The 16,479-nt window shown below is 38.6% G+C and overlaps 1 protein-coding gene across 1 annotated transcript in view; it reads left to right on the top strand.

The window, feature by feature from the left end:
* The window catches only part of LOC122400096 (T-lymphocyte activation antigen CD86-like), a 187,545-nt gene that overhangs the window by 137,129 nt on the left and 33,937 nt on the right, over positions 1-16,479 (top strand). Inside the window, exon 5 of the mRNA XM_043401333.1 lies at positions 1,125-1,303. Coding sequence (XP_043257268.1) covers positions 1,125-1,303 — 179 coding nt within the window. The remainder of the gene's footprint in view (positions 1-1,124; positions 1,304-16,479) is intronic.

Raw genomic sequence — 16,479 nt, 5'->3', positions numbered from 1 at the left:
GCAAATAATCACTCGACTCCTGAATGCAATAATATTTTTCGAACTTGTATTTAAAAATTAAATTAAAAATTTTCGAGGTTGCAAAATTGACATTTCAAACTCATTTAAAGAGACCAATTCTTTCCAAATAAAAGTGAAAAACATTCATCTCAATCTATTTTCACAAAAATCGTAAACTTCGGGGGACTGTATTTTGCAAACGAATTAAAAATCAGTAAAATGATGACTTAAACCACCTCCAATATCGTATGGTCTGGATCGTATTCAATTTTGAACAAAATCCCACGGACATCGAGGGGAAAAAAAGTGATCGATTTGGCGTGGAACGACCCGTACGCGAGTCGACTGCACAATGATCCCGCGCATCCGCGTCGCGCAGCCACGTGACACACGTGACCGTGATTCGTGTAAGAGGAGGGGGGTAAAGTGAACTGAGTTATTTTCTTCCGAGTTGGCACGAATCCATTGCATCGAGTGTACTCGTTTACCGCGCGATTCCTTCATGCTTATACTTCGTGTAGCAACCGTGTCATTGTTGTCGAATTCACACTCGTACATGTATGTATATATGAATATCTCGATGTACTATGGTAATTGCGTAGGTAACCCGTGTATAACACGGTACTTTGAGAACACGGTTTTGATATAAGCCGACTTAATAAACGTACACAACCCCCATATAGCATGAATATTTCATAATACTGTTTCACAGGATTTCGAGTAAAATTAACAAGGGATTCCACTTTGTATGCATAACTAAATTCTTTCCTTTCCTTTTGATTTTTCGAAAGAAATGCTGCAATTTTTTTAAAAAGAATCCCTTTCGGTATTCTCTAAATTACGCTTCAGTCGCAAATACAGTTTGCATTGCCTGAAATTCAGCATTTTCGTACAGTTTTCACCAATGTAGCGAATAATTATTATTCCACGCGATTTCTTCATTTACTTTAATCATTTTTTTTTTTGGCCCCTGTTTTTAAGCGTTTTCACAGAATTAATTATTTTACTGTATGTACCGTTAAAATTAAAATTTTATCAAAATCGAAAATTTAATGTTTGGCTACACCTTGTTAAATAATTCTTTCTAGCGCTGTTTCCGTTAACGTAAAATGATCTCTTTTCAGGTACAAAGGTGACCATGTGATAAATTACAGCCAGAGAGGAGGCATCAACGTAGTCACCGAAAAGCAAACGCGAACGTCGCGTCTTTTGATCTCCAGAGCGTTACCTGATGATTCTGGGAATTACACATGTGCTCCGTCTACGAGCGAGTCAGCCAGTGTCCTGGTCCACGTACTCAATGGTGGGTGAGTCAGAATAATAAAAATTTGGAAAAGAGATCGTTTCGCCGAGTCATTTTTATCGGTTTTAAAAAATCCGTCCAAGCAGATGAAATTCTATTTGCTGGATCGAATAATTCGATTGCTACAGTAATGGACGAAACTATAAAGCACTCTGTGTATTCAAAAGAATAAAGTGTACATTTTGTACATATATTTAAAGGGGAAATTCGAGTCATCGTTAATGAAAATGGAGTACAACAGATGTCTCTTGTATACTCTTGAACTTCGCCTGTGGGGTTAGTGGATGGAAAAGATTTATGTTCCTTATCATAAATCCTGGTAATTGCTACAGAAACCCTCGTACTAACACGTTAGGAAATAAAAAACAAAGTCGAGATACCTTAACCTTAGGTAATCGTACTTTCACTGTGGATTCAATTCAGTGTCTGAACATTGTCACTTTATTTTTAGATTTAAAAATTTTAAAGACATTCGAAAAAATATTTTTATATTAATATTAGAATTTATTTAAATGATTGGAATTTGTTTGAAACGAGACTGTGAGATGAAATGTTCGAAAATCGCGAAAGTGAGGTTTTATTAACACCGTAAATCCCGGGACTGACAAAGGTGATGGGTCGGGGGTACAGATAAACTAAACGGTGAAGATCATAAAAGAGGAAACAGGCGTCGGTGTCATCAGCTTCTGGCGTGGTGCACGTTGCACCGGAAGGCAATAAACTCGATACCGTTGCCGTGTGTCGACCAGAATGAGAAAAGTCATATCGTAGAACTGTACCCTAGCTGCTTTAAAGGAGTTGCAGGGATAGAAATGTTTCAGTATTAAAGAAACATTTAATTGTCTTTCCCACTGCGCCAAACATTGCACTAATATTACATTGACACATCAGGGGACGAAGTGCAACTGCAAATAGATTTTATTCGAATTAGATTTTAGTTATATTTCGAGTCTTGCACATTCAGAGCTTTAATTATATTTGATGTAATTATATACGTAAAAAAAAATTTTGTTCTGCTTATATCTCGCTTATTATCAATTCTATCGAAAATTTATATACTGCATAATAATTTCTAAATATAAATTCCAATAAGTTTTGTTATATACAATTTTCTTGTAAAGTCAATCATAAGCGAGATATTGTACATTGTCCCACGTTTGGGGCACCAATATCTACTTCTCTTCCTGCACACGTATTTTGCTACGTCTATAAATTGGAATACTCCACACATACAAAGTTTGTAAGTTGCTAGGTACTCGTTTCACATTTTAAGTACTGCGATTGTGGAAAAGATCGACCGAGTCGAAAAACGAGTTTCCGTACAATTTTGGACGAGCTCTTCATCTTGTGTGACTCTGTGAATGCAAGGGTTGGTTGTTAGAGAACGAAAGAGTCGTAAACAAGTCAGTCGGTCGCGAGAGACCATTAAGAGTCTAACGAGCGAGTTTTGTGAGAGAGTGAAGGGTCTTGAGAGACCGGTGAAAGAGTATCGAGCACTATCCGAGGGTTCATAATTTAGTATGTGCAATTTGTACAATAAAGTGGCACGTATAGAGCAGAATTTAATTGTAATGAAAAGGGACCGTTTAATATTTGCAGGTCTCTCTTGTGTTTCGTGACTTTACCGCGGACGTATCGCTTCGAAAATCTGTTCGGATAATACTCGTTCGACGCGATATGGAATTTCAGATTGTTCGTTCAATAATACATGTTCCTCATGAATCTGTTGAAAGAGGAAGCAAAGAAAGCTTCCGCGTGAAACCCAATAACGCTCAAGCCCTTAACTCTTGAAGCTTCCTAGATTAGCCTTATAACCCGTGCATGTCGATACGGTCGCTCGAGAAAGTATCAAATTCAAGTATATTGAAAATATATAGTCGTTGTAATTAAAATATTGGAAAATAAATTTTCCACGAAGAAGTTGCTGACAATATAGCGTGTAAATGATTCTGAAAAGCGCTGGATAACCGAAGTATTTAAGTACAGCGTTTCTGAGCGGCGCGAAAGTAATTCTCGTTGCGCTATAGCGTAGGAAAGTATTTAAAATACGTAGCCCGTGGGAGACGAGACCTCCTGAAAAGAAATGGCCGCCTCTGTGCGGCTGTCGTGGCTCGTAGACGCCATTCTGCGCCCGGTGTACGTGGAAGAAGCGAAGGAATAAGTCCCTCGGATGCGTCTGCCTCGTTATTCGAGCTGTCAAAAGCCTGGATATATCAGTCAAGATATTATGCCATGCAAATCCCTTCCACGTGCTACCGTCGGAGCCTATGGCTGCGAACGCACGTTGTTTCTTGTTCTCGTGCGCAAAGCTGAACAGCGAATACTGATGCACGCGAACGTATGAGTTATGTATGTGCATTAGCCATCCCCACCCGAGGGAGGATTGCGTGGAACCGTGCAAGGGAGTAATATCTTTCCATGCTTTTCAGCTTCAGATGCGACCTCCTTTTACTACAGCGACGCGATTAATGGCGTTAAATAATGCGCGAATCACGTGCGTTCTCTTTGGAAGCGTGCTGTCTCCATAAAGTCTAACTTACGTTCCCGTTGAATGATTACATGCTAGTTTTTCAGGACACCTTTGTAACCGGCGCGATTGAAACGGAATTTTCTATCGTTTCTCTTAACCCTTTGCGGTCCGACATATTTTTTTACATTTCGTTTCTTACGGTTCACTGCGCGATCGAGCCCCTTTTCCCATTATTCCAGGGTCCACGAATCGTATTATAGAGGGTGTTTGGTCACCTCCGGCAAACAATTAAAATAAAACGAAAATTGAGAATACCAATTGAGGTTTCGTTAAAAAGTTATTAACGTTTAAATCGTATCTTGGGGATGGTTTTATAGAGTTTCGAGAAATTTTTCTTTCGTAACATTGTTTACATTGATGAATCGTGAGCTACCCACCATGAATTCGGTATTATTTCGCGGGATATGATTAATTGAGCCATCGATGCCTATTGATGGCGCTTGGAACGATACATCTATGTCAGAAGAAGGTGCGCGTTGCAAAGTTGTGCGGTTGTCGAGAATTGATCGCTATTTTGTGTTAAACAGTACAACGAACAATCGTGTTCCGCGGAATAATATCAAATTCGTCCAAGCCTACGATTCCAGGTAGAAAGAAGCACTTTGGACATTTTATTTCATCGGACAAAATTTCTCTTTTAGCGATATTGCATCCTCCAACCACAGAACGAAATGGCGTGGGAGTTTTCACTGCCGCGACATTTTTTCAATTTCAATTCTAAAAAGTGTCGTGAAAGGAGTTCGTTTCGAGGACGCAAAACCCGCGAGGAGGCGAAAGGATCAAACGTTCCGCGAGAAAGAAGATGATGGAGCCACGCGTCTCTGAAACAGCGCGAATCAAACATTACGAGTCGTCAAAGCCAATTGATTTGACGTCTTTGATCCAGCTGCGAGGCTTTACAAGCACTGATTCCATAGACGGGGAGATTAGGATATGCCCTGATCAGCACAACTGCCAATATGACACAGAGTTGCAAATCCCTAAACATCTGCATTAGGCTTCTACTATTTCTGCTGCAGCAATGCTCCAACTAACATAATCGCACTGCAAATCCCACATTGAGCTCTATCCAGCGACATCAGGCTACTACGATGGCCTAACTCGTCTTGCTACTTGATCCTGACCTGGTCGAACGTCTAAACAAATCATTCGTTCAGTTTTCATGCTCTTGGTAAGTTACGTCAGTGACGCTTGTGTCGAGTTCAGTTTAACTCCAAACCAGAAAGATCGAATGGACTGAGTTTGTTTCTTCACTTTTCACCTTACAGAAAATACTTAATCGTCGAATTAAAACAGTACTCGTGAACTTCACGATGGATGATATCGTTAACGTTTGATACTCCATAATAGCCTCGAGGTGGATCGTGCAGGTTGTAGGAAGTTCAACGTGTACGTAGCCCATGTAGCGTCAGACGAAGTCAGGAATGGTTGCACATAATGGCGCCCGCGTAAGAACGTAATATCTCTCTTTGCATTTCAACGTAGACTCTCCCTGGGAAGACTTCCTATCGGAATAATACCAGGGATAATGTTGGAGGAGGGATTAAAACGCACGATAGTCTGCAGACGGTACGATTGCTGTAACTCGTGAGCTGAAATAATAGTTACGAGTTTCCTAGCAATTTAAACCCCCGTGAGTGTGTATAATTGGTGCGTACGGCATCTGTACAATTTCATAGCTTTCCTGTTAATGCATTGCCTGGCAATCTACATTGAAATTATGTCTTTCGTGTGTGCTTGCATGGAATGTCTGTTTTGGACGATTAGGCTTCTCTTGTAAGAAATCTTTGCTCGAGTATCTGCAATCCGTGTTGTATTCTAGGAAATATACTCTTTAGCTGCCTAAAAGTACTACCATATAGGAAGATAGGGAGATATTGGTGCCCCAAACGTGGAACAATGTACAATATCTCGCTTATAGTTGATTTTACGAGTAAATTGTACATGACAAAAGTTGTTGCAATTTATATTTAGAAACTTTTTTATTCTATATAAATTTCCGATAGAATTAATAATAAACCAGATATAAACAGGACAAAAGTTATAATATACACTGTCGCCCAGAAATTCGATTTTTAAAATAATGAAATATTTTATATTTAATAGAAATATCGAACAAGGATAAAATACTGTATTATTCTGATACAGTTGGCCTTTTTTCACCAACGATATTTAGACTATGCAGTTTATATTTTATACGTGATCTGGGTAATGTCGTTTTAATAGAAAAAAATTGTTCAATACAACAAGTACACGCGCACAAACAAGTTTTATTTCCATAAATATCGAGAGGTGGTTCAAACTTCTGAGAGATAGTCTACGCGCATATTGCTTTGACCGTCCATCTCTAATTAACCCTTTTGCGGTCAGAACTATTTTTAACCTTTTGTTCCAGTTAGTTTCCACGCATTTAGTTACTTTCACCGATGTTGTATAGTTTACCAATATTTTAATATTTTAGTATCTAATAACACACTGAAAGTTCTATATATATGCATACAGAGTGATTCTAGAAACTGGGGCAAAATTTATCGATAAAACAAATATTTAGAAATATATTTTATACCTTAGATTATTTTTCAGAAATGTATTGTTCGTAACGTCGCCGTTTTTATCTTTGTCCTTTCGGGACTTTTTATTTTGCGTCGAATGTTCAAGAATTATCACATCACGAGTTCACGAGCTTTGTCGGGTCAATGAAAAAAACAGGATCGTCGTGCACCCTGTATTTTGTGCCCGTTCAGACAGTTTTCATAGCGAAAAAAAAAAGTCATTTACTGTTTCACGATCTGGTAAAGAGTATTGTTACAGCGGCGATTTATTCGGTGTGGAAAACATTGAAATTCGGGACAAACGCACGCACTCGGCCTGCAGAACGAGCAAACTATGTATTCTCGCGTCGTCGTTACTGCCACGAAATAATCTGCGTTCGTGAGAATAATTTTTAGAGAAAATTTTCCAGCATCCTACGCGAGAGAAAAGAAACAATGACTTCCATCTCATCCACCGCTCTATCAAGAGCATATTTCGTTGTGATATTTCAAAGCAATCGACTTAAATATTTTTAGTCATATTTATTTTGTTTCCATATCAAATTTGAAAACTCTTATTTTCATTGTCAAGTACTGTATTTCCAGAAATTTCGCTTTCTGTTTAAAATATTATCAATACGGTGTGTATTATTTAAAGCAGAATTTGAAACATTTTTTCGTTGAATTTTAACTGGTTCTGGGTTGTTCTACGCCGACACTTAAAACTAATGCTAGGAAGCTAAAGGATAAATAACGTTTCTCGTCGAAAGTGACAAAGGCGAGCAATTTTGAAACGAGGTCACTGTGAGGGATCAAGCCGATGATAGCACAGCTTAATTTAGCGTAAACTGTATTTTATCGAAACCGATAAAATCGAATATAGCCTCCGATGGAATAATACAAGTGATCATCAGCTATTAAATAATAATTCCCCGCGAATAATTGGACCAACAATAATGCGAACCGGCGCAGTGTGTAATGAATTACAGTGAATTATGTTTCATGAAGATTGTCGTAATTGAATGCGTTGTGAACTGTGCTCGTAAAACGGTAACAAGATTGCCACGCGTTAAAAACTTTACAATATTGCTGCACGACGCATAATTAATAACAAAATACAGATCGATATCCACGTTCTCGAATTTTTATTTCTCGAAGTTAAATAAATATATTCATTATTTTTACATAGAAACGTTTTAGAATTAACAGTTCATCGAATTTATTGGTTCGAGTTTATATAAACTTAAGAAAGACTTAAGAAAGTTTAAACATCAGGTTATTTTAATATTAAAATGTAATGCTCGAACTGACCTTTACTTTGGTCTGATATATTTTTAAAATTCCATTGATATCCATTTTCTCATCTCTTACGTTTGCATCCATTTGTAATTATGCCGTCGGTCTATTTGGATTTAGAATTAAACGCAACGGCAGAAAGCTCACGTGCGTTTATTATTATGTAAGCATATGCGCTGACATGGAAATAATAACGTGCAATTTATCAACGGAATCGCAGCCGACCAGTAAATGTCGATACATCTGCACGAGCTCGGTCAACTTTACAACGATTTGAAACGGTGCCAAATTTTTGCAGGGACCGGGAGCCGAACCACTATAAATTACTCGTGTCTACCGTTTCGTGTGGGTATCAATTATCAGCTATGTGCCCCGGAACGCGTTAAAAATATTAACCATGTGAACGTATCTACACTATCGCCCCGAAAGACCGGGGATTACTAGTCAGAGTCGAGCTAATTCATTTTTTCCATTCACCGATTCTGCGTTGGCTCGCGAACGGCCATTTTAATTCCTGTCAAATCGATCGAAGGAAACTGTTAAACAAAAACCCATTGCTCCGCGTAATAATTCCATAATTCGTATTAACCAGAGTATACTAAGATGTTAGAGTTTAAAATTCACAGTCTGGGCGCCATGTTTCTACTGGTCACGCGCTCTAGCGGTCGTTTCGCATTTCTTCCCGCGTTTTTTCGTTAACACAACGTTATGCAGTGTACATACACGCGTCGTGGCGTAGTGTGACTACAAATTAATGTATAGATTTGTCTGTAAATGAAATGCTGTTACAGTGAAACCGTAGGAAGTGTTACGCTGTAACAAGTTATAGGCCCAAAGCGACTGAGACATTTCAAATAAATTGTCTCGCGTCCCAACGGGGGCAAAGTGAAGTTATCTGCGCGTGTCGCGTCGTATGATGACTAACGTATCTATATATTCATCTATAAATACGCTGAAATACTCGCGAAAAGCGTAGGAAGTGGAAAATAATAGTACGAAATTAAGTTTTCGATTCTGTAGAGAAGACGCGCACATTTTGTCAAATTCGTGTGCCCATCTGATCGATTACTGGCGTTTCAACGACGTCGTTGGCCGGCCGGAATGAACTTACATATAGCGGAACGTGTATAACGTTTATCAGATTCCCCATATAAACCTCGTAAACTACGAATTTTATATATACTCGAAATTGTACTCCGCGAGTTCGGTAGCATCTAGATAGCGGGGAATAGCGAATTCCGTATCGTATCAGCGAACGTGACCCCTTAATACACGAGGTATAAGAAAACTTTCACGACCGACCAGAACGAAGCTAATACGAAACCATTATCAAAAGTTAACGGCCCCTCCATGCCGTAACTGCATGCCAAGATTTATTGTCTTTCATCCAGCCCGGAAAACGTGGGATTGGAAAATCAACGAGCAACTGTCCTTAGAAAACAATTTATTTTCCATATTATTTACGCCAATATCCATAATATACGAAATTGTTGCTATGAACTGTCAACGTTGGAGTAAACGAACCCATAGTAAAATTAATTACGATTAATTATTAGTGATGTATCCAGAAGACTTGCTTAAAGGGGGGAGGGGAGGGGGGGTGAAATATGTGAAAATCTATTTTTTAACTTTCGTTTGAAGAATTTGGTTTCTAATGTATTTATTACTTACTGTTATATGATAAATATGATTTCTGAGCAATTTATATTGAATTTGATTAACTTAACTTGAAGAAACTGTCTTTAGTATTAATTGATATATCATAGTTAAATTGATTATTTAAAATTCTAAAATTCTCCGTGTCTGACATAAACTCTCCGGGTAAACGAGCATCGATTATTTGACTTTCAGTCTTGCAGCTATATCCCAAGGTCCTAAATAAAGCGATAATGAACACCGGTTTAAGCCCGGTCTGTTGTAGGCTTATTAAGCATCAATAATCGCGCGTGGTTAATCGGAAGCTGGAAGTTCATGCAAAACAGATTAAAGATAAAGGAGGTTAAACTACGACCCTATAAAATGCTCGGCAATTAAGCACAAATCACCGTGGAAATTGTGCTCGTTACGCGTAGCCACTTCTCATGGGGAGAGACGTAGAACCGATACGCGGCAAACTGGAGTGGAAAGCTTGCAGAAGTTCATCCGGAGTGAAGATAAATGGAAGAGACGCTGGAATCGACGCAGAGTGTTTTGTCGCGTTGCTTGCTAATAACACCGTCCAACGAATTTAAAATTTTCTTTTTTTTTAAATTACACTTTTCTTTCTGTAAAGTAATTAAAAATTTTTCTCCGCGTTTCGTTCGTTATATGTAATCTTAAACAGTACGAGATAACTTTTCTCCCAAACAGACACGCGAACGCATAATTTACAAAATTACACAAAATCCAGTAAGGTTTTGCTGTGCTTTTACGCTGCAAACCTTTGTGTATTCTCATTTAACATGTTCCTTCGTTTTCAGTCCTTTCTCGTGTTTCCTTTGTTACAACGAAGGTTTTGCTTCTCTTTAAACCGCAAAAGAACGTTCTTTTACAAGAATAAATTAACTGGACAGAAATGAGAAATGTGACAAGAAACAAAATGTATCTAACATAAATACTACGAAATTCACAGTAATATGTAGTTTTAAAGGGGGAGTAAATTTATATACACAAATGAAAAAAATTTTTCAAATATTATGAAACCAAATAAAGTAGCAAATATAATATAATTGACATTTTTCAGATAAACCAATTCACAGCAACTGGCATAGAAAACAATAGTAGTTAGCTATTAGTTACTAAAATAAAATATGAAAGATTCCAAAATTCTCTCTATACGTTGATATTTTCACTTGTATATTGTGCACGCTTATTTGATAATTAAGATTAAAGAAAACTTTATGAAAAGTTCCACCGGAGGTTGTTTGCTAATTTATGACGTTTGTCGTCTCGTTATGTTAAAGACGAGCTGAACAAGTATGACGAGAAAAAATATAATACTCAGAAAGGAGTGGAAACACTGTAAACGTGTTTACATAGCAATTAAAGTGAAAAATTAAATCTCAGAATAGAATAAAACGAAGATTGCATCGCGTACTCTAGCCAGTCTGACATTAAATGACCTTTCAAATGTTGTAAAAATACTTTCTTAAACATACAAAACCGACACAGAAAAACTAGACGACGTCATACGTCATACATCAATTGGGATACAGAATTTTAATCGTGTCGCGTCCCATATTTTAGAGTATAAATAACTAAAATGTTAAAAGTTTTTTTTTTATCCTACCTTCTAGGTCTCGTATAATCATCTGGTTCAATTTTCACATCGTTTGTAAAATTGAACAATTTAATTTTATCTGTTAAAATACAGCTGTGTTCTTTTTAGAATTTTTCTGCTGTAACATTTCAAACTTGTAAATTATCGTTATCTATCCGCCATCTTAATTGCTTGTCGAGACCATGCGTGTCCAAGTATTTTAATCTTGGTAATTCCCGAGAGCTTCGACAGTTATGAATACTTATGCCCCGCGCGAAAGGAAGCCTCAGTTTACACGAAATTCCTGTACCATCGACAAGAATTCCCAACACATTTCTGTCGTACTATCTCGAGGCCCTTGGCACTTACTCGACTATCCAGTTTGGGACACGAAAGGAGTGCGAACAGCGAATTACGGTTAAGGTGGGTCTATGCTCGATTTGCGTGAGAGATAATCGTCCCGAGAACAGGTTAGGTGATAGGTGAATGTGTAGAACCGGAATGAACGAGCGAAAAGATTGCGAGAGTATTTACGATACGACGTTGCGGAAAGTGTAATTTAATAAAGGCTGAAGGGTGCTCCTAAAACTAATACATTTAGGGAGCCTAACCCTCCGATCTCCTGCGTTTCACTATGCGAGAAACCGATTAACCTGATCTCTAAAATCCCTTTCGTTGTGTACTCAACGGTTTTAATCATCGATCTCGATTAATTCTTCAATTGTTTGCACAGCTATTCGCCGAGAATATTTGTTCCCAAACGTTTTCTGAAAACTTTGTGGCACTGTAATCGATGCTGATACAATCATGTATTACTAGATGACCTCTAAATAACCTTGACTATTTTTCACTACACGAGGTCATTTAGAGGTCACGTTGTCAAGCATTATTGTATTTGCCTTGACATAGATAAAAATGCTCGATTCCGTTAAAAAAATATTGGCCATCTTAAAATCATTGAAAAATTGACATAAAATTTATTTAAAAAAATTTGAATCTACTAAGTAATTACAAAAGTAACTGTTTCAGGTTGCTTATCGAATCGCTTTCCAGTTATCCTCAAAGGCATCTGGCAATTCCTTCGACGTCGGTATCGTCTTTGATATCAACGTTTGGTAAATTGCATCGCTGGCAATTGCAGTTGCAACCCGCTGAAATGTAATCAGAAAAGCGCTGATTGCGTCATTGGTGCCATTTACGTTTGTCTTCGGGCTACAGCGGTATTGGAAAGACGTGCTCGTTTCGTAAGGAAACGATGAATAACGTTCATTACCCAGGTTCGGACCGCGTTCGAAATGAATCGATTCGCTGATTAACAATTAGTTAATCAATCAAACCAATCGCGTTCGCGTGGACCAGTATGCAATTTACTGGCAGTTTTATTGGATTAGGTTCATCACGTTTGCTCGCATGCGAAGGTTTCGTCGAGAATTATTCGTTTTACAGCGATCTTATTTTGCTGCGTCGTGGGGCTGCTCCCACTGGAAGTTTACAAGTCGTGGATCGGTTTTGATTTCTATTAGGATTATCAACTGGTCGGGGGGGGACACAAAACCCGTTTGATGGTATTAACAATCGGCAATAATTAGCCTACTCGAATCAATTGCGTTAGACACTCGATCGAGCATGTACGCTTTATAGCGATTAATCGGCCCGTAACGTCGATATTCTGACTCGATTATTGCATTCCATGCACTTTTAATGATACGTGTCGCAGTTTCGATCGAAGATATAATTCCTGTGAACCGACATTAAGAATTAAATTATTATGTACACTATTTCATTACAGTTGAACGCACGTGGTAAATAGTGCATTTATTTACAACTTAATTTGCTTAAATCTCCATGAAAAGTATTCTATCTCTCGAACGAAAGGGAAGAAAAAACGAAGCACGAAGGAATTAACCAAAAGTAGGGTGTGTGGTGGTACGATAATCCGAAAATTTCGCCCCCTCGCGCGCGATTAACAATGAGGTTCGTCCGAGAGGGCAGAAAAAGCCAGCTGTTATCTGTATTTAAAGCGGTAGCCGGGTTTGTGCATGGAACAGCGGACATTTCTAATGCGGTGAAAGCAATAAATGGCAAACTTCCGCGGCTGCAGCCAGATACGCCGGCTGCATAATTAAGGCCGCGGAATGACACCGACACGCCGCGATAATACGGAATCGGTCCTCGTATTTCGTCGACGAGAAACGGCCGCTGTCAGCGCTTACCCCCCGTGGAGAAAAGAAAACGACCGCTTCTTGCGGTCTCGTATCTGATACACGTGCCACCTTCGCTAACATCGATTCTGTTAACACGGAATCCCTCCTAAGGGCACCGTATAAGAAACGACCGCCTATACATCACCCGTAGTTTCAATTGGTTCGTGAGCCGATAACGTGGTCTAACCCTTTGCGGTCAGTTTTGATATTTCGCTACGGCGGATCCTCCCGCCTCGACGCCATCTTGGGACCCGTGCACCGATTCGATTATTTATATCCTACGGCTCGCGTAGACTTTCCTAATCGACGAAATTTATAATATATTTAATACTATAGTGGAGTATTATTTATTCGATCCCCCTCGCCACCTTTTCTTATTAGTTCGGAATTAACAATTCGTTAAACCGAAAATCGCAATTTTAAGGATTTCGAATGAGACTTAATCATATATACTTTGCAATCGTAATTATAATTTCTATTTAACGCTATGGTGGAGTATTGTTTATTCGATTCCCCCCCACCACCTTTTCTTATTAGTTTGGAATTAACAATTCGTTAAACCGGAGAATGCTGAGATTTCCCAAATGTCTTACTCGGAAATTGCAATTTTAAAGATTTCGAACGAGACTTTGAAGTGTTTCCAGCATCTGAGATTATTCTACGAGGAAGTCGTTGATTTTTATTTTTGCATAGTATATTTTGTGATGTTGAAATGTTTGTGAAGGCCCCACGATACTAACGGTTGATAGAAAACGTGTAAATGGCAAAAAAAATAATGTAAAATAGAGTATAAAGCGCGAAAGAGGACGTGGATACTTAATGGATACTGTGGGTAGACGTTGCCTAACAAGTGTACGTACGCGTTTCTATTAGAAAAGACAGAATTAGGTCGCGTGGTGGATTGGCGGTAGGTTTTTGAACGTGTATATTGGACACGGGACAATAGAGATGGATGAAAGGCGATAAAACATAGGTACGAGACACGAGTAATAAAAATGTTCAGGACGAGTGATTTACAAAAGATCATATAACGGAATGATTTACCGCGGATACGTGTACCGTAAAGATGGTATTAATTAATGAGAAGACAGTTACTGTATAATTTATAGCGTTCTTTAGAATTTAATTCCGTAATTTGAGTCACTCAAGGGGGTCTTTTACTGGAAACCGCCAATAAAATCGATTTTTTCCCCCATTTTCTTAAAGGATATAGTCTTAGAAATACCGTTTTCTTATTAAGTGGTGCAACTCCATTTTCTTCTGTTTCGAGAAACTTAAAAGTTACCATATCTGTTAATATATTAATTTTGTCAAGTCTGGCAATGTTTCTATTAATTTATTAATATGTAATTTGATTATATAAATTTTTTTTAGGCGAATTTAACTAAAATAATTTATATTTACGAGCTGTAAATGGTCACTTTTGAATCATAATTCAGCCCAAAAATCCACCACGTGATCAAGACGAAAGATCAGACGTCCGAGACAAATTTTATTACGTTTCGTTCTTCCTTCGTAATTTGTTAAATTATGTCCGGTACATTTTCCCGTAACATCGGAAACAAAGGAGACAATTAGGTGTCCTGGTTCTGGTGGGACGTTGTGTATACGCACAGGGAGAATGTAAGCAGTGAACTGCATAGGTCCGTATCTCTTACTGTCGCGGCTGACACGTGAAATACTTAGGATCCGTGAGAGACACGGAAATGGTCGTCAAGGGGTTAAATAGCTTGTCGTGATCTACTATCAAACGTACTACTCGATCACCAAGAGCGTCTTCATTTTCGATCTGAAGTGGAAATCGACCAAACAAATAATAAACAAGCTTGAAAATCATAGCAATCTTTGAACAGACAAACTCGCCATTTTGGAAGAATACTAAATGCTTTATCCAACCGTGTTAAACTTAATTATTTTTGAATCGCCTATCACGAATACCAAGTGAAATTTTGAAAATATAGTTATGTATTTGTATATTCCACTGTTTGTAGTTTTCTAAAACATATCATAACATTGGAAAATTTATACCGTGGATAAAGTGTACGATATCTAGCTTATATAGTAGTGCTTGGTTAACTGCGAGTAATTTTCGATCGGATAAGTGAACGGTTGTCTACCGAGAGGGGTTGATCCAGCGACCAAATTGATTCTTTCTTCGATCCGACTGTACACTCGTAGCTCTTTAAGGCCACTGCGACCGAGAGTGAATAAACTAACTCGTTAAAACTTCGTAGGCGCAGAACTCCCTCAACCTTACGTCCACCTTAAACCTTTCTAGTTTATTGGACTTTTAGATTGGCAATTCTCGGATTCTGAATCCCTCGAATGTATACAATTTACACAGCCTGTTTAAAGACATTTTTCTAAGATAAATATTTATTTGCTAGATATTACTGCTACTACTAAAACTTCCACTGAACTTTTAGAATGTTTTCTCCTATTTAAATTATGTTCCTGTGCCCTGAATGAACGAGAGAATGTGCGCAATGGAACAAAAGCAGCGTCGCGAGGATGTTTCGATCGAGTGGCGATGTTTCACAGTAATAAAGCCGAGTTTTTCCGTCGATTCATAACCATGGATGAAACCTGGATCCATCACTTCACACCTGAGTCGAAGGTGCAGTCGAAACAATGGACTGTAAGGGGAGAACCATCTCCAAAGAAGGCGATGACAGTTCCACCTGCTGGCAAGGTCGTGGCGTCAGTTTTTTGGAAAGGAATCAAGGAAAAACGGCCGCATTTGGCGAGAAAGAAAGTGTTGTTTTACCAAGACAATGCACCAGTTCACACATTCGTTATCGCGATGGCCAAAATCCATGAGTTAAAGTTCGAATTGCTCCCTCGCGCACCCTATTCGCCAGATTTAGGCCCCTCGGATTATTTTCTCTCTCCAAACTTGAAGAAATGGCTCTGTGGTATAAGATTTTCCAATAATGAGGAGGTGGAATCTGCGGTTAATGTCTTGTCGCGTTGCCTCCCGTGCTCGCCACCAGAGGGGTCGCGCTCTCACAAGCGCTCGACCGACCCCAACCCTCAGCAAACAGCGCCACAGGCTATTTTGAGGAGCTCGATGGTTCTCACTATAAACAGGGTATGGGACCCCTATTGAACACCGCTGGGAAAAGCGTGTACCCAGCTAGAAGGAGATTATGTTGAAAAATAAAGATATTTGTTCCCAAATTTCTTGTGTCTTTTTTGTTAGGTCTGGGACCACCCTCGTAGCTCTTTTCGAAAAGTGCATAAACAGTAAATATCGTTACTTATGCTGTCGTCATTATCTTTCTTCTATTGAAACCAAACAAATAGAAGTGGGTTTAATCGTAGATAGTTGAAAATATGGAACAGACTCTGGCCGACTGAATCCAATGGAATTGGTA

The sequence above is a fragment of the Colletes gigas genome, unplaced genomic scaffold (genome assembly GCF_013123115.1).
Source record: "Colletes gigas isolate AHSC1104 unplaced genomic scaffold, ASM1312311v1 Colletes_gigas_Sc00016, whole genome shotgun sequence".
NCBI classification, from domain to species: Eukaryota; Metazoa; Arthropoda; class Insecta; order Hymenoptera; family Colletidae; genus Colletes; species Colletes gigas.
The sequence above is the reverse complement of the archived record's forward strand: the minus strand, read 5'-3'. Positions and strand labels throughout refer to the sequence as shown.